This window comes from Strongyloides ratti, assembly GCF_001040885.1.
Source record: "Strongyloides ratti genome assembly S_ratti_ED321, chromosome : 2".
Classification (NCBI taxonomy): Eukaryota; Metazoa; Nematoda; class Chromadorea; order Rhabditida; family Strongyloididae; genus Strongyloides; species Strongyloides ratti.
In genome coordinates, this window is record NC_037308.1 from 8,155,541 (window position 1) to 8,181,251 (window position 25,711).

Sequence of the window (25,711 nt, forward strand, 5' to 3'; positions counted from 1 at the left end):
TTTAGCTATGTATCTTTCAAACATACAAATTTTAATTTCCCTATTACCATTAATTGGATTGATACTTTATCATTTATTTAAAAACAAAACAAGTAATCCTAAAGATGTAACAGAATTTTTTGAAAATTTTAAAGTTGGTGGTCATCGAGGTTCACCAATAATGAGACCTGAAAATACTATGGAATCTTTTGAAAAAGCAAAATCAGAAGGAGTTGATTTAATTGAATTTGATTTATCATTAACAAAAGATAAAGTTTGTGTAATTTTACATGATGATACATTAGATAGGACAACAAATATGAAAGGAAATATTAGAAATTATACATTTAATGAATTGAAAAAAGCCAATGCTGCAGCTAAATTTAATTGGCCATCAGGGGAGACAATCTTTGAAACTGGTATTCCATTATTAAAAGATGTAGTACAATTTGCAAAAAATAAAAATTTAAAAATGTTATTTGATATCAAAGATACAGATGATGAGGTAACAATATTATACTTTTTTTTAAATTAATTTATTAAATTATAGCTTGTTGATCAACTTCTAAAATTATTTAAAAGCGAAAATTTATATAATAATACTATTATATGCTCATTTTTTCCTCAAGTAATTTACAAAATTAAAAGTGCAGATCCACAAATACTTGTTGGATATACATGGCGTCGATACTTCTTTTCATATAATGACATTCAAAATTTACATCCACGTTTTAATTTTCCTCTTCATTATATTGCTCTTATGCTTGATTTTATAAATATTTGGAGTATAAAAACATTTTTACCAAGTTTTCTTGGTGTTGATATGCTACTTACAGAACGCTCTGAAATTTCAGAAAGATTTGTCACTAGTAATCTTGCTGCTGGAATAAAAGTTTGTAGCTGGACTGTTAATGATTTAAATGAAATGAGATGGATGCAAAATATTTTACAAATTCCAATACTTACTGACAAACCATTTTTAATTGAAGATTTACCTTATTAAATTTTTTTAAAATAGTACAACTTTTACAAGATATGGAAAAAATAACCTTATTATTTTATATAATAGAAAATTGACTTTGTACTTAAGAATTAACTTTTTTTTATCATTGATAATAATTAAAAATGATATAAATATGAATTAATTTAATACTAACAACTTTTGATTGACTGTATCAGACTATTAAATTATTTGTTTATCAGTTACTAACAATAAATGATAAAAATACTTGTTATTTTTTATATTATGAATCTAGAAATTTTTTATTTTCCGTCTGTTATCATTTATGAAAAAATTTTTTTTTCTAATATACTATTTTATTTATACGTTTTCATATTTTAAGATGTATTATATTTTTATAAGTTATGTTAAAAAAAATGTATAATATATAATCTGAATATTTTAATATGAAATTAAAATATAGTTAAAGTTTTAGATACTTTTAATTTCATCATTCGTTACAATTAAGAATAAAAAGTTTTATTAAATAATGCCATTTTAAAAAACTTTGATTAAAAATTTTTAGTCATCAATATATATTAATACCGTTGATAATTTTGTATATTTTATAATATTTTTAATAAGCAAATTATCCATGGATTAATGTGATAATTTTCGGATATTTATACTAAAAATTATTATCGTCATAAGTTAATATTTCTAATAGTAAATTGACCATTATATCACAAAATAAATATTAATTCATTTAAAACGTATTTTCAAACAAGTTTTATAATTTTCTAAGTACATGTTCAACAAAAAACACTTTATTGTTATTTATATACAACATTAAAATTATAATAAAATTTAAGATATACAATATTATGTTTTTATAACTTCAACAGTTTATTTTTAAATCTTTTACCAATAACTATAACTTTATAATAATCTTATTTATCATACTAAATATAAAAATTTATTTGTTATTATAATTATATATGGTATAAAAAAAGCTATAATATTTTATGTTTAAAAGTAATTTCTTATCAAAGATAGTCTTCTAACTTAAAAACTTTTGTAGAAATTTGTTTTTAAAAAAACTCAATACTATTTTGTATGAATTTACTATTAATAATGGTTACTCAAAATTTTATATGGTAACAATAAAACAGACTTTCAAGTTTTGAAACATCTACTGGTTTTTTTACAATAAAATTAAAAAGTTTGTATAGCTTAATAAATTTATAATGATCACAATAATTTATCAGCTTCTATTTATACCGATTATGGATTTAATTTTTTTTAAGAAATATATGAGAAGATTTTCACTTTAATCAAAATGTATTATTGAAATAGTTTGATAGAAACTTCCGTGTTTATTCAGTATTGCTTAAATGTTTGAATATGATAAAATTGCTTTCAAAAACAAAACTTAGAACATTTTTTTAAATGATTCATTACAATATATGGTATATTTAAAAAAGAATTTGAATACATAAATTTATTTTACTTAAAAAAAATGAATTTATTATCTGGCTTTACTTTATAATTTGAAAAATATAACATGTCTTGTGAAACTTTTATCTATATTACGGTAAAGCAAGTAATGATTAATTGTTTGAAATAAATTTGATAATGAAATGTTTTTCCTTACAAAAACTATTATTTAAATAATGAAACTTTTAATGAAATTATATCAAAAAATAATTTAGAATTTTTTAGCTTTTTTAACTTAAGAATTTTATTCATAATTACTACATGTTTATATAAAGCATACTCATCAGAGTACTTCTAATTAAAATTGGAAACATTACTCAAAAATTGTTTATTCAAAAAAATTTGAATTATATGGTCAAGTAAGTAATACACACATTTGCTTTTATTAACTTTCTAGAAAATCGTTTTGATATATGATCATTCTAAAATTAGCGTTTCAATTACATTATTTATTATTATACATATAAATATATATATATAATATTTTGTAACAATAAAAAAATATATATTGGCAAAATTTATTAAAAAGTATTGAATTTAAAATTCATAAACTTGATTCTTTTAATCATATTGATTTTATTTGGAGTAAAAAGCCGCTACAGATGTTTATTTACCTGTTCTATACACAGCTACAAATGATTATTTAAAAAAAAAATATTTTATTTTATAAAAAAGATAGTTAATATTTAATTAATAAAATGTTATATTAATTATATAACTATTTAGCTTACATAATTTGTTTTAATTATTAATAATACAATAATATAGTTTAAACAATTTTTATCACTTAAGAAAATGACCTTATTCCCGTATATATTTACATAATGGAAATACATCAATGTGTTTCCTATAAGTTATATTATTATTGATGTTTTGACATTACCACCTAATAAACGCAAATCCCAGATACTTTATTGTGTATAAAATAAAAATATTGTTCATCTTTGTCAAATAATTTAAACTAATTAAAGTAAAAAAAAACAAAAAGAATTAAGAAAAAATTATTTTTAACTATTTGATACATTTAAATATTCACATTTTCTTTTTTTTTTTTTTTTGTTTATTTTTAATATATGAGATTACATTTACTTTCTATGTTTCTTAAACAATTTTATTACATTTTTTGTCATACTTAGTTATTATGCTAGCTGGTATAATTTTATTATTTGAAGTCTCTAATTAATATCGCTGTATAGCGTCTATAAACATTATTAATTTTAATAATATGTTATAATTTGTTTGATTGTTTTAAACATGTTACATGCTCAAGATTGCGCATTTTTCTGATTATTTATATTATTATGTACAAACATTTATCCACATAGCATTATGATCACTAAATATTGCAATTACTGATTTACATTTACTTTATTCGACATTTTAACATCATAATATATATGTAAAAAAAAAAATATACTCCAATAAATTTTAATATTATCCTATAAAACTATTAATTTTACGGATAAGGTGTTGATAAAAATACTTTTTAACATGAAACATATTTCTCCGAGTTTCTTAGTATTTTTTAATATAGCATCGATGTCTCTATCTTCACTGACACATCTTTACAGTGTAAGTATTTTCTTATAAACTTTACATTTGCTGTGCGCTTGTTAATACCGCATATTGATCGTACAATCGTGTCAAGACTTTCCGTAGGGACGTTTTTCTATCTAAAGTTTATACTTGCTAGATTTGGTCAAGTTATATGCGCATATTTTTGTATCGTATTTCGTTTTTATTTTAAAGAGTTCTTAAAAAAGGGTGATCAATACACACATCAATGTTTGTTTCTCGATTTTTATATATTTTTTATTTTCATGTTTATATATATTTTTTTCTTTTAGGTATCATTTGTTGCACTGAAAAAACACGGCATTGTATGGCCGGGAAGTAAACAATTTTTATAAGATATTGAATGATTAAAATTTCATTAAGTTGTTTTGTAAAAAATTTTATTTAAAAACAATGTCAGCCGATGTTATGGATGAACCTATCGGCAAAAAACCTAAATTATCAACAAACGATATGGAGGATATAGATGGCCTTGATGAGTTAAATCAGATGCCATCACTTCAAGAGAGTAACTCATCGCACCAGATAAATGGTAATATGTCGTCTGATAGTAGTAATTCAATGTCAAATTATAATAATAATAATATGAATTCTATACAATCCACAGCTCAATCTTCAAGTGGAAGTGTATTACAAGATTTGTTATTGAATCCTACTCATTCACAAAATTCAAATAACTCGCCACGTAATTTCCAAGGAACTTTTCCAAATAGGTTTGTTTAAAAGTAAATTTTTATTGATAATATAAAGTATTTTTAGGAGTCCTATGCCAGGTCAGCCCTCAGTTATATCAACACCAGCAACAAATTCTTCGTTACCCGGTCCACATCAAACGGCTCCTAATCGAGGATTAGCAACAATGAGACCTAATGTTTCTGGAAAACCACCTATGTTTGATAAAATGCAACAAAATCCTCATATATATACTAATCAGCCAAATATTCCTCAGGGTCCGGGTAGTTATCCTTATCCTGGTCAACAACCCAATCAAATGTATAATGGACAAATGAGGCCCCCTAGTACGATAGGTCCAAATCAACAAATGGTTGCTCCACAACAACGAATGATTAATCCTACGATTGCAGGACGTAATCAGCGGATAAACAATCCTACTGGAATGCGAGGTCAACCATCTCCAGCACATCAACAACCAATGATGGTTAATAATACATCAATGATAAGGCAACCGATGGCGACACACATGAATCCACAATTACATCCATCTCAATCATATCAACATCAAATAGCTAATGAACAACGAGGACGTGTAGAAAGTTTTAATAATAACATTACACAAACTAACTCTCAAATTCCGGGTACCAGTCATTTTCCGAATATGAATAATCAAACAAGACCGGCATATCCTGTATCACATCATATGCCAATGATGAGTAATCAAAACATTGATAGAAATAAATCAAATGTCCCAATTCCTGGACAACAACCTCCTATGATGATGCCTTCACAAGGCATACCTAATCAAACTTCTCATGGGAATTTGATGCATTCAAGGATTGAACAAAATCAACAAATGGTTCAAAGGAATGCTATGGGTAATATTATTAGTGGTACACAGGATCCTGAAAAAAGGAAATTAATTCAACAGCAACTTGTTTTATTACTTCATGCTCATAGGTGTGCTAGTCGAGAAAGAACTGCAACAGAACCCTTTAATTGTGGATTACCTCATTGTAAAACAATGAAAGAAGTTTTGTTACATATAAATAATTGTAGTCTTGGAAGTTTATGCCAGTATTCACATTGTGCATCATCAAGGCAAATAATTACACACTGGAAAAATTGTAAAAAAGATTCATGCCCTGTATGTGCACCATTACAAAGTATTCATAACTCAATACCTCGACAAAATACATATGATCCTATTAGCAATGGCCCACATAGTATGTCAAGTTCATTTGAGTCCCATTTGAAAGGTTCTCATTCTAATTATTCAGACAATCTTTCTTATCAACAGTCTTCGTCTATTCCTAGTAATGCTTCTTCAAGCGAGAATGATTTGCGTACAGATTACTTTAGATCTCCTAATCCACCTAATAAAGTTATCAGTGGTCCTAACACTTCCGTTAATGGAAATAATAATGGAACTTCTTTAGGTTACAAATATCCTTCTAATATTAATTTTCCCCCACCAGAAAGGCCTGCCAGATCTTTAGATTGGCATCAAAATATTACAGACGAATTAAGAAATCATTTGGTACAAAAATTAGTAAAAGCCATTTTTCCTCAACCAGATTCAAAGGCATATCAAGATAAAATGTTAATGGATTTAATTACATATGCAAGAAAAGTTGAAAAAGAAATGTTTGAGAATGCTAAAGACAAGGAAGAGTATTATCATCTTTTAGCGGAAAAAATTTATAAAATACAAAAAGAATTAAAAGAAAAGAAAAATAAACGTTTAAATATTGAAAAACAAGATCCACAAAATAAAAGTGAAGAGTGTGATAATTTCTCTCCTTTTCCTAAAGGAAATAGTCCTAATTGTCAAAAAAATTCTGTACAAAATGGAGGTTATAATTTACAAATTGAAGTAAAACAAGAAATAGAAGAAAATAAAATTGAATCAAAAAATATAGTAGTACTTCCAACAGAACAAGGTATTCAGGAAATTAAAAGAGATATAGAACCTGGAACTTCTGGTGCCATAAAATCACCAGTACCAAAAGGAACAATTTCACCACCAAAAGTAGTCAAAGAACCTGAAACAGTAAAAAAAGAACCTAATGAAGAAATAACTCATCCTGTTGATGAAAAGATATTTACTCAACAAGAATTAGCTTCTGCTTTTATACCTTTAATGGAACAACTTGAATCAACACCAGAAGGATATCCATTTAAAGATCCTGTAGATCCTGAACTTTTAGGAATACCTGATTATTTTGATGTTGTTAAACGACCAATGGATTTTTATACAATAAAGAAAAAATTAAATGAGGGTAACTATAAAACACCATGGGATGTTGTTGATGATGTTTGGTTAATGTGTGAAAATGCATGGTTATATAATAAGAAAAATTCTAAAGTTCACAAATGTTGTACAAAAATAAATGAGTATTTTGTTAAATGGGTTGAACCAATAATGAAAGATCTAGGATATTGCTGTGGTAATAAATTAACTTTTACACCATTGGCGCTATTTTGTAATGGTACATCAATGTGTGTTATTGGTAGAGATCAACCATATTACTTATTCGAAGCAGATTCAAGTCAATTTGGTGTTACTGTATCAGACAAATATATTTATTGTGTTAAATGTTATGAAGCCTTACCTGAGGAAGGAATAAATTTAAGTGATAGTCCTAATGAAAAAAGAATGGCTCCAAAGAAGAGCTTTCAATTAATGAAAAATGATCAATTAGATAATGAACCATTTGAAAATTGTAAAATATGTAAAAGAAAATGGCATAAAATTTGTGCTTTATATAATAAAAAGATTTTTGCAGAAGGTTTTATTTGTGAAACATGTAGATGTGAAAAACTTATTCCAAAATCTGAAAATAAATTTACTGCAAAAAAATTACCACATTGTCATTTATCACGATTTATTGAAGATAGAGTTAATATATTTATGAATAAAAATGGTGGAATTGAAGCACAAGATTATGAAGTTGTCATTCGTGTATTAGCTGTTCAAGATAAAGAAGTCGAAGTTAAACCACATATGAAAGAAAGATATGGAAAGCAGGGATTCCCGGAAAAGTTTCCTTATAGAACAAAAGCAATATTTGCTTTTGAAGTTGTAGATGGTGTAGAGGTTTGTTTCTTTGGTCTTCATGTTCAAGAATATGGTTCAAATTGTCCTCCTCCAAATAAGAGACGTGTTTACATTGCCTACTTAGATTCAGTTCATTTTTTCCAACCAAGACATTTAAGAACAGATGTTTATCATGAAATTCTTCTAGCATATCTAGATTATGTCAAAGATTTAGGATATACAATGGCTCATATTTGGGCTTGCCCACCATCTGAAGGTGACGACTACATATTTCATTGTCATCCACCAGAACAAAAAATTCCAAAACCAAAGAGATTACAAGATTGGTATAAAAAAATGTTAGATAAAGGTTTACGAGATAAAGTAGTATCTGAATATAAAGATATTTATAAGCAAGCTAAAGACGATAATTTAAATACACCTATGGCTTTACCATATTTTGAAGGTGATTTTTGGCCAAATGTTATTGAAGATTGTATTAAAGAAGTAGAAAAAGAAGAAAATGAACGTAGGAAATTGGAAGCAGAACAAAATGAAGAGGATGATGAGGATGAAAGTATTGCTATAAATGATATTTCTAAGAATAAGAAAACTGCTAAGAACAGTAAAAAGAAAGGTGCCTCAAAAAAAGCCTCTGCAAGAAACCGCAAAAAAGGTCCAAATTCTACAGGTAATGAGGAAGCTGACAAATTATTAGGTGTTCTTGAGAAACATAAAGAAGTTTTCTTTACAATAAGATTAGCGACAAAAAGTGATAAAGATGGAACATTAAAAGAAATTAAAGATCCAGATGATTTAATGCCAAGTGATCTCATGGATGGTCGTGATACTTTTCTTAACAAGGCTCGTGAAGAACACTGGGAATTTTCATCATTACGTCGTGCAAAATATTCTACTATTTGTTTCAGTTATGCGCTTCATGTACAGTCTAAAGATCTCGGATACACATGTAATATTTGTCAAGAAAAGGCAAATCTACATTGTAACAAATGTGATGACTTTGATTTATGTACTAATTGTAATAATAAAAATCCACATGAACATCCTATGGAAAAACTTGATTCTGATCTCATGTCTGATGATATTAAAAATAATGAAAGTGGTAATTCACGTCATGAATCTGTTCAAAGATGTATTAGATCTTTGGTTCATGCTTGTCAATGTAGAGAATCTAATTGCCGTCGTCCTACTTGTCAAAAGATGCGTAAAGTTGTTAATCATACCAAGACTTGCAAGAAACGTCACAATGCTAGTTGTTCTGTTTGTAAACAATTAATTGCTTTATGCTGTTACCATGCAAAACATTGTAATACCAATAATTGTCCAGTGCCATTCTGTACGAATATTCGTGCTAAATTGCAAGAACAAAAGAGAAGTCTTACAAGAAGAGCTGATATGATGATGAGAAGAAGAATGGAACAATTACACGGTGGATCTCAAACGTCAAATACCTCAGGGAGTGCTTCTTCTGAGAATTCTGTTCAACCTAGTACTCCTGCTAGTGCTTGTACTGATAAAGGAAATGACAAAGGAATACGTAATTCAAAATTTGCTGAATCAACTACATTGGGATCTAGCGTTAATAATAACTCAAGTAATGTTGGGTCATCAACAATTTCTAATTTCCATGAATCAACTAGTACATCAACTTTTAATACTATTCAATCTCAACAAAATACTAGTAATCAAAATCAATATATTCAAAAGGGAGGAAATAATCAATATGTTAATGTCTCTTCTAATCAAATTTCCAATCAATATGGAACTCAAATAAATAACACCATGCAAATGGGAGGTAATCAAACACGTCCTCCTAGTTCTGTAAATAGTACAATCTCATCATTAAGTAGACCTGGAAGTCAACCTGGATCAGTTCAATCAAATGCACCTCCAAATTACCATCAACAAAGGCAAATGCAACAAAGTGGGCATCAAGAATATATACGTGCTCCTCCAAGTCAATCATCATATAACCAACAACAACAACAACAGCAACCACCTCAGTCGATGATTCAAAGAACATTGCATAATCAAGGTAATATTAATCCTTTACCTAATGTACAAAGTAAGATTTTTATAATATTTTTAATATTTTATTTATTTATTTTTTTCTTTTAGGTGAACAACAGCATATGATCCAAAGACAAGGTCAAAATCCAATGCAACAATCAAGTGTGTATTCACATACTCAACAATCAATGGCTATTCATGAAAGGCTACAAAAATCAAAAACAGCAAAAGATAAAGAAGAAGTTTACAATGAAATGAAAAGTCATCCAACTGTACTGAATAGTTTCTTAAATTATTCTGACCAACAAAAACAACATCCTTCAATGCATGAAAGACCAATAAATCCTATGCTTGCACAACAACAAATGATTCATAGAGGTACTGGCAATCAATGGCAACAAGGAAATCCACAACAACAAGCATATATGATTAATGGACCTAATCAACAAAGAGCAACCAATCAACAGAATCAATTTAATCCAAATTTAAATAATCCTCAAGGAGGTAGTCGGTGGAATCAATTTCAACGGGGTAATTAAAAGTTTTAGATGTATTAAGAAAACATTTTGAGGTATTATTAAAAATTGTAATACAATTTATTAATAATTTGTTTTTCAGCATGTTAAAAAGTACTTGTTTTAAGTCGTTTTGACACCTCCAATATAAGGATTTTTTTTTTGAATGGAACTAATAATAATTCACATAAGATTTATATTTCAATGTATAGTGCCTTTGCTATATATATCGATAGTCATCCATTTAGATGTATACATGTATATTTACAGTAATATCTCAAAAATAAATAACAAAATTCCTTGTAATTAAAAAAAGTTTACCGTTTTTTGGCAAACGAAGCTCTATGAAATGAATTATAAACTATTTATTTTGAACCTGCTCAAATATCATTTTATGTGTAATTTATTTTTGTTTTGTACATTTGTATTCTACTAATTTTTTATTCTAAATGATAAACCGGTTTATCATTAAGATAAATTTATTCAATTAACCTTTCAAGATTTCATATTTAGCTTTGTTATTTTTTGTTTATATTGATATATTTTTATTCTTGTTTCTTTATTTTCATAATAAATTATAAAAAGAAATTTACTCATAATAAATTCAATTTACTTATAAACGTTTTCAATTTTAAAAAAGTATAAAGATTCATTACTTAAAATAAATATTATAAAGATTAATTAAAAATCATTTAGATTAATAGTAATCTTATTTTGTTACCTTGTAAATCTAACATTCTTTTTATGTCTTTTTATATGAAGAAAATTTGAACAATTAATTGATATTAACCAACAAATTTCAATAATATTTGGGTTATATCAAATAATCATGGGTTTAACAAGAATCAAAATAATAGTAATTTATATCAATTTACATTTTGGTGACTTATTAAAAAATATATATTATTTATTCAATTGAATTGATGATTACTAAAGTATCCTTTTTGTAATTACATTTTACTACTTCAATTGATCAATTTTTAAATATATAAAAAGTTGAATTTTTAAAGTTGAAATTATTATTTTTAATTACCTTTTTATTGGATAAGGAATAAAATATAACAATTATTTATTATTTTATAAAATCAATTAAAAATTATAAATTTCCAATGCCATTATAAAGAAAATATTTTTATCCATTTGAAAAAAATAAACTATTTTTAAATAAAAGTAATTTTATTTTTATGTTATCTTAAAAAATTTTAATAACAGAAACATATAAAACAATATTTCTAGAAAAAAACAAATACAGTAACAAAATAAAATTTTGAAAAAGTATTCTATTTTAGTAATTTATACTATAAAATAAAAAAATAAAAAAATTTAAATTACGAATAAGTTTGAGTTTATAGATACTTATCAATAAAAACAATAATTATAAATTTGGAAATTATCATTAAAAAGATTTAATTATTGTAATAAAAAGTTTAATTTAAATTTATTATTAGATATTAAAAAAAAAGTTTATCCAAATATTTGATCATTAACTATGACCTTTGGATTTTCTCCTTCCTTAAAAACTGAAGTTACTATCATTGGTTTTATTGTATTTGTCATGTGGTCCTTTATAGAAAATTTGAAATTAATAGTATACATTTTTTGTCCATTATTTTCTTCATTTTTAATAACACACTAAAAAAATAATTATTTAAATTAATAAAATTACTTTATTAGACTGAACAAATAATTCTTTCATTTTTATTTAAATGTTTTGTAATATAAAAAAAAAGTATAATGAAATAGGAATAGTATAATATATGTATAAAAATAATATATTAAATAGAAAATTTGCTTATTACTTAATATTAATTTTTTTATTATAAAATAATAAAAATTATACTATCATATTTCTTTTCATTTTATTAATGGATAAAAATTTATTTAATTCTGTTCAATTATCCTCACAATCATGTAATTTATCATTACAAGATATTGAACCTCCAAAATCAAATGTTATTTTGGAGGAAGAAATATTAAAAGAACAAAATACACAGGAAGATATTGAAATTTTAAATAAAGTAAAGGATGAAAGTATAGAAAAGTTTGAAGTAACAGATAAAAAGAATTTAAATGATATTAAAGATGAAAAAAATAATGCAAAAAATTCTAAATCTTATTATGTATTAAAAACTATTGAGAACCCTGTAAATAATGAGACAATTAATAAAATTTCTAATAAATCAAATATATATGGTTTTTGGAATCTTGGTGTTGTAAGTAATTATGTTATGGATGGAATAAAAACAATATGCCCACCTTCAGGAACTTCATCAAAAATTGTAGACAAAAGTAGTAATAAAATTAATAAATTAACACCAAAAATATCAACAGAAATTGTTAATGAAACAAATAAACAAATAAAAGATGATGAAAATAATAAATATAGTAAAATTTTATCTAATGATAAAACAAAATCAATGGTAAATGATTTAAATACATCAACATATGGGTATTTACCAAATTGGGATTCACTTGTTGGTGCTACATCTAATTTAATGGAAACAACAACAAGTGCTCTTAAAACAGCAACTGAAGTTGGTATAAAAAATATAAAATCATTAAATAAAAAAGTTATTCGTAAAAATAAACTTTCAAATCAGGTATCATACTATTCAGATACAAATTTACGCCAAACATCACTTAAGAGTGCTGCTGATTATGATTATATAGATTTAGTATCATTACAAAGTCAACTTGATGAAAATAACAATAGTAAAAGTTAATTTTATATTTAATAGCAAAAATATATTTATTTCTAACCCATGTTAAAGATTGTAAAAACAGTATATATAAATTTATTTATTCATTTTCTATATGATGTTTATACAAATATTTTTAATAATAACTTATATTTTTTAAAACTTATTGTTATTTTTATATATAACATAATAGAATAGATTTATAAAAAGAATAAGTTATTGAAACACAATGAATTGTAGCATCTCTTTAAATTGATTTATGATATACACTTATATATTCAATTATAAAAAAAATAAAATAGGTAATTTTCTTTTTAAAAATATTAGAAATTTTAAGCATGTTCATATTAAATAAACACATGATATATAATATCGAATTTAACATAGTATTAAAAAATAAGTTATTCAAATAAGATGAAGTTTACCATGAATTATAAATATTATTTTATAAACAAAATATTACTACACTTTTTCGAGAGGAATTTTTTTAGAAAAAAAAACTTTACATAAATTTATATTTTATTAAAAATTTTCTAGAACTTTGAAATAGATGGATAACAATATAATTTTTTACTTAAAATTTTCAAATAATTATTATAACAAGACTAGTCTAAGAATCATATAAACTATGAATATTCACTTTTAAATTCAGCTTTTGCAATAGAAGTACAAAGTTGAGTTTTTAAACTTTTAAGTCTATCAATTGTGTCAGATTGTGAAATGTTCTTCAATGTCTCATGGAAAGTATTTACATTTCCACCATTGAGAACAGTGTGCATTGCAATACAATGAGACAATTGTTTCTCATATGAATTTATTAGTTTCTGCATTGAAAATAAAATATCCATTGAACTATTATATTTGGAAGTATCCATTTCAAAATGACTGTAGCTAGAAATTTCAGACATAGAGTTGTTATTGGCATTTTGATTTACTTTACTAGAATAATTTAATGAATGATTAAATATGCTATCATTATTTAGTACAGCTTGTTGCCGAGGACATATTTTTGTTACTTGTTCAGCATATTTTAAACTGTTTAATGTTGTTTCACAACTACTTATTGCTGGAGACACCATTGTAATCTATAATAAAAATATTATATAATGTTTTTGAATGTTTTTAACATACCATACAAAGTTTTGAATTTTTTCCTATAAAACTATCCTTTAAAAATTGAGTTAAAGCAGAGTTTCTGAAAGGAATTCTTTCAGAATTTTCAGAAGACATATATCTAATACATTCTTTTAATGCTAATAAACTTTTATTTATAGCATTTCCTTCATTTCTTGTTATTTTATCAACATTACCAGCATCTACTCCACGTTCACTACCTGCAAGATCAACTAAACTAAATTTTGATATGATATCTTCATCTAGAACTAATTGAAATTGAAAAATGGCATGTGATCTAGAGGAATTGGCATTAGCTTTTGTTTGCCCAGTGCTCCTAAGTCTAGATCCACAAGTAATTAACTTCATCACTTCTTCTGGTTTATCACAACGAACTCTTTTAATACCCGTAATTTTAACATCGTCATTTTGATCAGCTTGTACTTTTAATTCAACTCTCTTATTTAATAAATCATATGCTTTATTCATATAAATTTCAAAAAAGGAACAATCAATATGATATCCATTATGTGTCATTTGATTTCTATTAATTTGTTGAAAAATATCCTTACAAGTAGATGAATAAATTCCATTACTATTAATACCAAGACCTTCTCCATTCATTGTATAAGTTTTTCCACTTCCAGTTTGTCCATAAGCAAAATATGTAACACAATCACCATTAAAAAATGATTGAATAAGATTTTTTGCTGTATTTTCATAGACACATTCATTTGTTGCATTTGCATCAAATACACCATCAAATTGAAATGACAATGTATTTATATACTTTTGCATATTTACTTTAGCTTGAGGTTGATGTATAATTAAACTTTGACTATTTGGAATATTAACAATTTCAATTTCCTGGTTATTTATATCTTTTTCATTTAATGGTCTAACACGTACAAAAACTTTCATTCTTGCATTTTCATTATCAACAAAATATTCCAATGATGAGAATTGAACTCCAGAAACTTCATCTTGTATTAACTTATAATAATCATAGTGAGGATGTGTTTTAGAAATAGTAGGAAGACATCTAAAATTATTTTTATGATTTTCAACCAAATTTATCTTATTTACTGTTTTACATAATGGTCTTATTATTGTTCCTTGACTTGTGGAACTAGTAGATTCAACTGGACTTTTTGGAGCTACACTATTGAAAGAGTCATTAAAGCTTGATTCATTTAAAGAAACAACATTTCCAATTCTTAAATTAATATTACTACTTAATGACGATTCTAAAGTAGAGTAATTATTTAAATTGGATGTACAACTTGTATTGGAAGAAATCTGTGACTGTAATCCTAATTCAGGATTCCAACTTAAAACTTGTTGAATTGATAATGTTTTTGATTTAAAAGATCCATCCTAAATAAAATTTCTAAGAAAAGATATAAGGTACTTACCGGTTCAACAAATCTAACCTTTACATGTCCAACTTCTTCATTTATATTAACAACAGTAGCACTTTGCTTAGTCTTATTGGAGCGAAGAATGTTAATTGACATTCCAATTATTATCGTAATCATCTTCAATTAAAAATAAAAAAAGTTTTTCAATATTAAATATTTGAGGAAATAACAACTAACAATGAAATTTTCGCTGCTGGACACCAAGGAATGGATCAAAAGAATTTTTAATAAAATTTGAATTATGTTCAAATATTAAATTAGAAGTGTATTCACGATGAACTATATTAAACGATTAGATATATAGTAATAAAAATCAGGTAATGTTGTGTCAAAAGGTAACTTTATCATTTATAATAAAAGTTTAACTGCTTCCTTTATTATAAAAAATGTTACCTATTTTATCTTGATTTATTTATAGAAAAAAAGAAGAATTTATAAGAAAATTTTTGGAAGAATGATACTTTTTATTAGAAAAATTCTAATTTCCATCATTTATTATATTTTGTCATTTTATAACAATTTTTATTGGAAAAAAGGATGTCTGCATGTAAGCAATTTTTTTTATTAATTTTTCATTTATTTAGATAGGAAAAGTTCTTTTGGAATTCAACTAAATGTTGAAAATTTATTTAATGACAGTAACAAAAAAGTTCCAATTTTATTTTCTGAGAAAACTAGTACCGAATCGAAAATGGATAGGTTGTTCTTCAATTACCAACAAAAGAGTAGTAGTGAAATTAACGAAGATGTTTCAAAAAACATGACTTCAATATCGATGTCTGATGAAAATAATTGTAATTTTTCGAGCAGTGACAATCTCTCTTACAAAGAGTATGAAGAAAATAATCTAGTACATTCCTTTACTTTTGCTTTACCAAATATTGATGAAATTGGTTTGGAAAATTCAAATCAGTTAAATCTTTTTAGTGATGATAGTGGAATAATAACCAATAATAAAACTTCTTCAGATTGTTGTGATAATGATGAAAATGTTTCTTTGCAAAGTTTTCCTTCAACTTTAACATTAAATTCAGATGAGTTTACATCCTATATTTTGAATTGTCCAGGTATTTCATCTGATGAAGAAAATAGTGATGAGTCGTACATTAGTGGGTTCATAGACACATCAGAAGATGAAATTTTACCTTGTGATATTTCTCAAGATGATTTATTAGATGGTTATTGTACACCAGTATCTAGTCAATGGAGTTATGATGAATAGATTTTTTTTTAAATCCTGCATACACTTTAAAATTTTTTTTACCTTTTATTTAGTTGTGTCTACACATAGTATGATGTGTGAAATATTTTGTAAATTTTTTACTTTTTTGAAATGTATTAACCACGTTAAGAAATAAACTTTATTTCTAAAATCAATTTAAAAAAAATTGCAATTAATATATATACCTAATTTTTTATTAAAATATGATATATAACTATTGGACAAACTTCACTAATTATTTGTTTAGTTACAATCATAAATATTATATCGGGGGTGTATTATTTTTGTAGAAATATTCTTTGCTAAATAACGTCTTTTTTAAAAAGTTATTTAAGAGTAGAATTGCTATTCAAATAAAGTTATTTACAGATACTATATACTTGTTATATTATTGGCTTCATATACCCCAAAGTCATAGAAGAATTCGTAATGACCACGGAAGTATTTGAAAGCTCTTTTAGGAACATGAAAGTTTATAGTTTTATTATTAAAAAGATATCCACCTTTTGGACATTCCAATTTAAAAGCTATAAAAGGATCTATAAAAGATAGTTCAAAGTCAGATCCATACATTGAAAAAAAACCATTCTTATCTGTTTTACCTCTTGCTAATACATCATCCGAAAATACTAAAAAAATACTTGAAAAAATGATACTATAACATACCATCTTCTTCCATCAATTGAATTGGTAAATCTTTCAATGGATTTCCTTTACACAAAAAACGTCCAGTTACTTCTATGCTTTGCTTAATTCCAAACGATGATAAAATTGAAATAGTATTAAGACAGAAAAACAGAATACAAAAATGTGTTTTAATAAAAAATGTTCTTTTCATTTTATATAATCAATTAATCTAAAGATAAAACATAAATATTTAAAAAAAAATTGATTAATTGATAAATAAATATTCAAATATTATCAAAAATTATTTCATAGAAAAAATATATGTTTGTTCAATTTATTTTTTTTAAAATTTTAGAAAGTTCTATTTCTCCGTAGTTATAGTAATAACTATTGTAAAGTTTATAGATTTCAAACAAATCACTTGAAACATAGAATATTTTGGTATCATGAGTTGAAGATCTATAATGAGTAGGGCATGTATATGTAAACGAAATATATGGTTCAATTCGGCTATACTCATCATCATTTCCTTTTAATAAAAAATATCCATTTTCATCAGTATACATTTCATCTAATAATGTGCTACTAAATACTAAAAAATATTAGAAACATTTATTATAATTACCGTCTTCTTCATAAAGCTTTACTTTTATATGTGATAGCGGTTTTCCTTCACAAAGAATCCTCCCACTAACATCTATATATTGAACCATTCCATTGATATCTTGAAAAATTAGAAGAAAAAGTAAAAGTTTATACATTAAGATAATAAAATAAATATTTTTTTGTTTTATCATTTACTAATTAATAAAAGACAAAATTAAAATTATTTTATCTTTCAAATTTTGGTTAAAAAAATTTTTTTAAATAATGTAATTTATTTTATATAAATTTTTATTGTAATTGTAATACAATTTAAAATTAAGAATGTTTATTGTTATAAGAAATTATAAATACAAATAAGAAATCCACATAGTACAATGAATGAAGAAATCTTACAAAAGCATTATGAAACATTATTTGCTCTTGAAACATTGAATAAGATTATACAATTAATTTTTATTTGTGTTGCTTTTTTATTTCTATTAAAAATTATATTTATTATAATTCTAATTAAAAAATGTTCAAGAAACAGTTCGAATGGTAATACAGTACTATCAAAAACAATCCTTCAAATGCCACCAAGATATTTTCTCAACACATCTTTCGATGACACCTAAATAGAAATAAAATTTTGTGAAAATTGATTAATAAATGTTTAAAAAACAATATAATGATTTATTTTAAATTCATAGTAATAAGTAAGAAACTAATTTAAATAAAATAATAAATTAACCATTAAATGTTTACACACAATTTATTCATTTTTTTGATTATACAACGCTTCTTGTTGTTTTATTCTCAATATGTTCATTGGATGTGATGCTGATATTTTTTTAGATCTAGGTTTGTTGCTAAAAAGTTTTTTTGTACAAGGAGAAAGCATATTATCTGATGGAGAGTGAATGTTAAATTGTTCATAAACTCTTCGAGCTTTGACTATGGCAGGAGTGGAAGGAACAGGATTCTAAATTAAAATTAAAAAAAAGATAAAATTATTGTTAAACAAACATTTTTTGAAGAATCTGGAAAGTTTCCAGAGTTGGAAGGCATTGGAAGATCAGATTTTTTCATTGAATCAGTTGAATTTTCTGTTGGTAAAGCAGAAGAACTGACAAAATTATTTTTAATAAAATTATCTGACTGCATGGTTTAATATTAGTAAAATAATTCAGGTAAAAAAAATTGAAGTGGTAGAAAAAATGACGATTACAACCCGCTTTTTGCTCGGAATGTCTTATAACGAATTGAAAAAAAAACTATCAAAAAATTGGGACTGCGTTACTATTAGTAAGAAAATTTTTATTTAACTAATTTTAAATTTTTATTCCATCTAAAATCATGTCTGATTGGGAATCTGAAGAAGAGTTTGATGAAGTAAAAAATAAGGAATTGTTGGATAATTTTTTTAAAAATGATGATTCAAAAGAAAAGAAAAAAAGTTTCACACTTAAAAAAGCAGTAGAGGAAAAGGTGAATATTGCTGATATGCTAACTGCTTTAAAAGGAAAAAAGTAGGAATAATAAACATTTTATTTGAGATGTATTTTTAGAGGTTTAGATGTTGTGAAAAAAAATTTTGGTATTCATACATCAACAGATTTTAAAAAAATACAAGATAAATGTACTACTAATGAAGAAAATCGAGGAAAAGGATTAAAATCAAAAACTTTAATAGCTCCAATGCATAAACATGCGCAAGATAAGATTCAAGCACAAGTTGCTTACAAAGATATTAAAGCGGAATTAGCAGAATGGAATCAAGTGGTTTCTTCCAATAGAGTGGCAGACCAACTTAATTTTCCTTTAAATCAAGAAAAATTACATAATTTAGGGAATACTGAAAGATTAGCAGGTAAAATTGCCAGAACATCACTAGAAAAAAAGATGGAACAAGTTGTTAATGGAAGTAAAAATACTCTTGATAATGATCGACCATATACTGAAGCAGAGGAAGAATTATTAAAAGCTATGGATTTAAAAGAAGCTGAAGAAAAAATTAGAAAACTTCAAAGAGAAAGAAAGTTGATGAGTTTTAGAGCAGCTAAAAATAAGTATAAAGCAAAAATTAAGTCTAAAACATATCACAGAATTCAAAAACGTTCAAAGAGAAGGCGATTAGTCAAAGAGTTTGAAGAATTGGTGACAAAAGACCCTGAAGCAGCCAGAGAAAAATTAGCTGAAATTGAGAAGGATCGTTTATTAGAGCGAGCTACTTTACGTCATCGAACTACTGGAAAATGGAATAAAAATCTTATAAAGTATGCTGCTAGAAATGATGGTGTTCGTAAAATACTTCAAGAACATATTAGATTTGGCAAAGAATTAAAAGCTAAACTTTTAGGTATTGATGAAGATGAATTATCAGATAGTGAAGAGGAAGAAGAAGTTGATGAAGAGAAGGAAAAGAAAGATTACCAAACATTTATGAGTATGATTGCAGAGGAAGCTGCTAAAGAGGCAAATAAAGATGATAAGAAGAATGAAACTATTGTTTCTGCATTGTTAGATGGTGAGAAGAATCCTTGGCTTAAAAGTGGTTTATTAAAATTAAGACAAACAATGAAAGCTAAAGAAGAAGAAAAACGAGGTTTTGTAACAAAAGTTTCCGATAAAAAGAAAAAAGAAATTGTTAAGGAAATGGATCTTGATGAAGGATGGACTATTGTTGGTCCAAAAGATGAAGAATATGTTGTTAGTAAAGAAGATGTTAATGATGACGAAGATGAAGAAGGAGAAGAAGATATGGAAAACGATAATAGTGAAATAGATGATGATGATGAAGAAGAAGATGAAGAAAATAATGTAAAAAAGATATCAGAAAAGACGATTGATGAAATATTTGATGAATACTTTGATAGTCTTATTGCCACAACAAAATTAGAAGAAGAAGCAGAGGAAGCTTTAGATAAGGTAGATGATAAAAATGAAGGTGATGTAGATGAAGTTATTAATGTTCAAGCATCTTCGTTAAAAAGAAAAGCACTTCCATCTGATGACAATAGCAATAAAAAATTAAAATCAACTATTGACATTTCGTTAGATCCTAGTAAATACTTAAATTTAGTTACAAATCATATTGAAGCTATTGATGATAAAATTAATGAACATTTAGTAGATGACGATCGTATTCATTCATTAAATCAAACAAATTTAATTGCTGAAGCATTTGAAGATGATGATGTAATTTCAGAGTTTGAAAAACACAAAGCAAAGATAGAAGATGATGAAAAGGAAAAGGATATTGACCTTACTCTTCATGGATGGGGATCGTGGACTGGAGCTGGGTTAAAAACAAAATCAAAGAAAGAATTTATTGTTAAAGCTCCAGAGAAAATTCGTAAAGATTGTAAAAAACATGGAGTTATTATAAGACAAAATGTAGATTCAAGTATTGAAAAATACCAACCAGATGATGTGCCTTTCCCTTATACTTCAGCCAAAGTTTATGAAGCAGTTATAAGGCAACCAATTGGTATGGATTGGAATCCAGTTTCTGTCAACAAAGAATTAATAGCACCAAATGTTCGTACAAGATTAGGAAAAATTATTAGACCAATATCCAAAGATTTGGTTAAAAAAGTTGTAACAAAAGACTAAACATCATCTTATATATCATAAAACAACTGTTTTTTTTTTTGTTGAGTTTTTGTTTTTATTCATATTAATTAATAAACAATTAAATTTTTTATAATATTTAATATGAGCGACCGAATAAAGCAAAAAACTTCGCTTTTTCTTTACACTCTGGATAGATACATTTTTCCGGAAGTGGTTCATCAGGTTGTTCTAATGGGATACAAAGTGTTTTTGCTCCCATTGATGATTGTCCTGCTTCAGTTATCTCGATACGTTGTGAGCCTTCTTTAATTTTTTCTTCACAATCAATTTTTCCACAAAATGGTGAAAGGAGTATACATTTCTCATTAAGAAGTGGAGAGAAATCTTCCCATTTTAGACAAACTTTCATGTGTTTATTACGAGCTTCAAGTACTTTGTTATACATAGCATGGTGAATCTCTTCCAAAAGATTTGCAGTATTGTTTCCAATATTATCTAATGGTAAGGGTGATTTTTGACCATTGTAACGTCGTACTGCAAGAACAGAATTTTTTTCTAAATCTTTTGGTCCTACTTCAAAACGAAGTGGTACACCTTTCAATTCCCAATGATTAAATTTCCATCCAGGGGAATAGTTATCACGACAATCTTCTTCAGCACGAATTCCACTATTTTTTAATAAGACAACAACTTCTTTAACTTTATTTATTAAAGCTTCTTTTTTTTCAGCGGTAGTATTTGCAGTTATACCAACAGGAATAACAATAACTTGTATTGAAGCAACTCTTGGTGGAAGTACTAGTCCATTGTCATCACCATGTATCATAACTAATGCACCAATTGTTCTTGTTGACAATCCCCAACTATTTTGGTAGGCAAATTCTCTTCCTCCTTTTTGTTCTGGATCTTCAAAACTAATATTAAACATTTTTGAGAAATTTTGTCCTAGATGATGTGAAGTGGCTCCTTGAATACCTCTTCCATTAACTGGAACATATGCTTCAACAGTAGTAGTAAAATCACCACCAGCAAATTTTTCTTTTTCAGATTTTCTTCCTTTGACAACAGGAATTGCCATAAGATCTGTATAAACACGTGCATATAAATCAAGGATTTGATAAACTTCTTCAATAGCTTCTTTTTGATTAGAAAAAACAGTATGTCCTTCTTGCCATAAAAATTCACGTGATCGAAGGAATGGTGTTGGATGTTTAAATTCCCACCTTACAACATTACACCATTGATTTAATTTTATTGGAAGATCTCTATGAGATTGAACCCATTTAGCATAACTTGGATACATGACTGTTTCAGATGTTGGTCTAATTGCAATTGGTTCAGCAAGATCTGATGAACCAGCTTTTGTAACCCAAGCAACTTCTGGAGCAAAATCTGCTATATGATCTTTTTCTTTTTCTAAAACAGCAGCTGAAACAAACATTGGAAAGTAACAATTTTTAACACCAATTTTTTTAATTTCTCCATCAAAAAATGCTTGTATTGCTTCCCAAATTGAATATGACCATGGACGAAGTACATAACATCCAGAAACATCATAATATTCAATCATTTCGGCTTTTGTAATAACCTCTGAATACCATTCAGAATAATTATCATCTTTTGCAACACCAACACCCAATTTGGTTTGTTTTTTTCCTTCAACTGGTTTTTCTTCCTTTTTTGGAGCATTTGCTTTTGGTTTTACTGCACGTGCACCTGGAGCAACATATTCCTTTCCTGTAACATTTTTGTATTCAATTTTAAGATCTTTTAAAATGTTTATTGCTTCAGTTATTTCTTTCTATACAAAAAGTTATAACGAAAAAAAAATTCAATGACTAACCTCTGTGGAAGATGCATTGGATTTCAAAGATCTTACAATTTCTCCTTGAGAAATAATTTTTCCTTTTAAAGTTTCTTCAATTTCAACAGACATAGCTAGAATAAATAATTAAATTTTTAATTTAAATCTTTTTAATGGGTATTTCTTTTGAAATAAATGTTGACCTAAAAGATTGAATAACACAATATATCTCCACGTGTACAAATGATATAAGGTGTGTATAAAATTTATCCAGGTTTTAACATAAGAAACTATAAATTTAAAAGTATATGTGAGATAAATTTTATTAAGATTATTTATAAAATTTATGTTAAAATCCGTAATTGCAAAATACTGGAAAAAAGCATATTACCAATTTTTAAACCAAATCTTCGTTCAAAGACAAATTAAAATAAAAATAAATTAATTGTTACCTAAATAAATATACAACTTATAAATACAAAAATTATATACTACATATATGTAGTTGTAGTTTTTTGAGTAAATTTTATACATTTGATGAATCATTGATTCGTATTGGTTTTGAATATGTGGGTGATGTTGCGACACCCATCATACGAGCAAAGGTTCCTAATGATGGAAATGCAATTGCTGTTCCAGAATTTGCATTAACTCCAACAAATGGAACAGCAAATCCTTGTTTAGCAGAAACAGCTCCATTCATCCAATCAACACCAATTCCTTCTGATAATCCAATGTAAGGGCCAACATTATATCCATTGCTGACTTCTATTGGATTCCCTAATTCTGCTTCATTTACTGGTACATGAATATGTGTACCACTACCGCCCTCAATACCAAGTGATTGAACTATCGGAACATGCCAACCAGTTTTATAACCATAATTTCCATCATACCAATTACCACCTACTTCTTTTGTTTGTGTCCAGAAATCACGAATTCCAATATTTTCTGACCATCCACCTCCCCATGAACCAAAATCAGCTCTACCGTTATGTCCGTTTCCAATACCACCTTCTTCGTTTACAGCATAAAATGGAATTCCATTAACACCCCAATTATACATTGTTATACCAACACCAGAATTAAATAGATTTGCTATAGCTCCTAAAGGTTTTCTTTCACCAATAAATTGTTGACAATCTCTATTATATCCACGACATTTATCAATAAAAGCTTCCTCTACTTTAGCTCCATAACAATGTTTTGCTGCTATTGGAGCAAATTTTGAACATAATTTATATATTTGTTCTTTTTTTAAACCCAATTCTGTTAAAGGAATATTTGATGGATTGAGAATTCTTTCTGCAGAAATCTCAACATCATTGTTTGTATTTTCACTACTATCAATAATTTCAGTTTTATTATTATCATTAAATGGATCTTTAATTGTTTTTGATCCATGAATAATATTTTGTTTTCCAATTATTTTAGGTGTTTGAAATGTCTTTATATCATTATTTGATAATTTATTTTCATTTAAATTTACTAATGTTGGAAAATTACTTTCCACATTACCATTAATAAAAGGATTTTTAGTTGAGGGTTTAGAAAATTTTTCATCTTGATATGAATTTGTCATTTTATTCAAATTTAATGCATCATAAATTGTTTCTGTTTTTTTGGTTGAATCAATGTCTTCTAAATCTTCACCAATATTTGGCATAACTAGAAATAAATAATTTTATTTTATAGGTATAACTTACTATTTTTAAATAAACTATCAAAACCTGCTCCTTTTTCCATTTTTCTTGTATTTTCAAATGTTCCAATACCGGCAATTTTAAAAAATTCTCTATGTTTGTTAGATTTTCCTGCGGCTGTTTCACTTTTTGTGTATTTTACTCCAGAATCATTGACGTCAAATTTTCCACCATTGGCTTCTTCATTATCCATACCTTCAGGTACAAATTTTGCAATATTTGAAATTGTATCTGCAACACCAATATTTCCTAATCCAGGAACTTCAAAAGTAGCATCATTTCCTAAACTTCTTCCAAAGGCAAGTGGTGTAAATTTTGGATTAATTCTTGTAGCTGGTGCTTTTCTTATCTCGGTAAACTTTTTATGCCTACAAACAATTGATGATGGTATGTCTCTACAAAATTCTGTTAATAATTTTCTTGTTTCTAAATCATATTTTTCTTCATCAATAGCAATAACTTTGAGATATAATACTATGAAAAACAAATAATAAAACAAAAAATATCTCAACATGTGTTTTATTTATAGCATATAAAATAAAATATTCTATTTTCTTTGTTTAGAAAAGTAAAAGTCTTTATTAACTATTAAATCTTTCAAGTAATTACTTTTTAGTAAATATAAATTCACCCAATATAATCACACATTTCCTGTTCCGTTTTAAAACAAAAGGTGAATAATAAAAATAAATGGAATTAACTTGTTTAA

General features: G+C 26.1%; 10 protein-coding genes across 10 annotated transcripts; 5 read left to right on the top strand and 5 right to left on the bottom strand.

Annotated features, from left to right (window-relative positions):
* Positions 1 to 7: 7 nt before the first annotated feature.
* SRAE_2000260600 (Glycerophosphodiester phosphodiesterase 1) lies at positions 8 to 982 on the top strand (the record flags this gene model as incomplete). Its single annotated transcript, XM_024653693.1, has 2 exons — positions 8 to 484; positions 530 to 982. 2 exons carry the CDS (start codon positions 8 to 10, stop codon positions 980 to 982), a joined length of 930 nt encoding a protein of 309 aa, XP_024507145.1.
* Positions 983 to 4,384: 3,402 nt separating this feature from the next.
* Positions 4,385 to 10,379, top strand: SRAE_2000260700 (Histone acetyltransferase p300; the record flags this gene model as incomplete). The annotated part of the gene is made up of 5 exons (XM_024653694.1): positions 4,385 to 4,704; positions 4,751 to 9,792; positions 9,846 to 10,241; positions 10,286 to 10,308; positions 10,356 to 10,379. 5 exons carry the CDS (start codon positions 4,385 to 4,387, stop codon positions 10,377 to 10,379), a joined length of 5,805 nt encoding a protein of 1,934 aa, XP_024507146.1.
* A 1,738-nt stretch (positions 10,380 to 12,117) lies between these two features.
* SRAE_2000260800 (Hypothetical protein) lies at positions 12,118 to 12,975 on the top strand (the record flags this gene model as incomplete). The annotated part of the gene is made up of 1 exon (XM_024653697.1): positions 12,118 to 12,975. One exon carries the CDS (start codon positions 12,118 to 12,120, stop codon positions 12,973 to 12,975), a length of 858 nt encoding a protein of 285 aa, XP_024507147.1.
* Positions 12,976 to 13,577: 602 nt separating this feature from the next.
* SRAE_2000260900 (Kinesin-like protein KIF2A) lies at positions 13,578 to 15,581 on the bottom strand (the record flags this gene model as incomplete). The annotated part of the gene is made up of 3 exons (XM_024653698.1): positions 13,578 to 14,036; positions 14,083 to 15,441; positions 15,480 to 15,581. 3 exons carry the CDS (start codon positions 15,579 to 15,581, stop codon positions 13,578 to 13,580), a joined length of 1,920 nt encoding a protein of 639 aa, XP_024507148.1.
* Positions 15,582 to 16,022: 441 nt separating this feature from the next.
* Positions 16,023 to 16,707, top strand: SRAE_2000261000 (Hypothetical protein; the record flags this gene model as incomplete). Its single annotated transcript, XM_024653699.1, has 2 exons — positions 16,023 to 16,032; positions 16,070 to 16,707. The coding sequence occupies 2 exons, from the start codon at positions 16,023 to 16,025 to the stop codon at positions 16,705 to 16,707; spliced, it is 648 nt and encodes a 215-aa protein (XP_024507149.1).
* Positions 16,708 to 17,079: 372 nt separating this feature from the next.
* On the bottom strand, positions 17,080 to 17,545 carry SRAE_2000261100 (Transthyretin-like family-containing protein; the record flags this gene model as incomplete). Its single annotated transcript, XM_024653700.1, has 2 exons — positions 17,080 to 17,336; positions 17,374 to 17,545. The coding sequence occupies 2 exons, from the start codon at positions 17,543 to 17,545 to the stop codon at positions 17,080 to 17,082; spliced, it is 429 nt and encodes a 142-aa protein (XP_024507150.1).
* A 1,146-nt stretch (positions 17,546 to 18,691) lies between these two features.
* Positions 18,692 to 19,083, bottom strand: SRAE_2000261200 (Spo12 family-containing protein; the record flags this gene model as incomplete). The annotated part of the gene is made up of 2 exons (XM_024653701.1): positions 18,692 to 18,901; positions 18,946 to 19,083. 2 exons carry the CDS (start codon positions 19,081 to 19,083, stop codon positions 18,692 to 18,694), a joined length of 348 nt encoding a protein of 115 aa, XP_024507151.1.
* Positions 19,084 to 19,275: 192 nt separating this feature from the next.
* On the top strand, positions 19,276 to 21,534 carry SRAE_2000261300 (Small-subunit processome, Utp14 family-containing protein; the record flags this gene model as incomplete). Its single annotated transcript, XM_024653702.1, has 2 exons — positions 19,276 to 19,448; positions 19,488 to 21,534. The coding sequence occupies 2 exons, from the start codon at positions 19,276 to 19,278 to the stop codon at positions 21,532 to 21,534; spliced, it is 2,220 nt and encodes a 739-aa protein (XP_024507152.1).
* Positions 21,535 to 21,631: 97 nt separating this feature from the next.
* Positions 21,632 to 23,431, bottom strand: SRAE_2000261400 (Bifunctional glutamate/proline--tRNA ligase; the record flags this gene model as incomplete). Its single annotated transcript, XM_024653703.1, has 2 exons — positions 21,632 to 23,296; positions 23,339 to 23,431. The coding sequence occupies 2 exons, from the start codon at positions 23,429 to 23,431 to the stop codon at positions 21,632 to 21,634; spliced, it is 1,758 nt and encodes a 585-aa protein (XP_024507153.1).
* A 394-nt stretch (positions 23,432 to 23,825) lies between these two features.
* On the bottom strand, positions 23,826 to 25,516 carry SRAE_2000261500 (Hypothetical protein; the record flags this gene model as incomplete). The annotated part of the gene is made up of 2 exons (XM_024653704.1): positions 23,826 to 24,967; positions 25,006 to 25,516. The coding sequence occupies 2 exons, from the start codon at positions 25,514 to 25,516 to the stop codon at positions 23,826 to 23,828; spliced, it is 1,653 nt and encodes a 550-aa protein (XP_024507154.1).
* Positions 25,517 to 25,711: the final 195 nt, after the last annotated feature.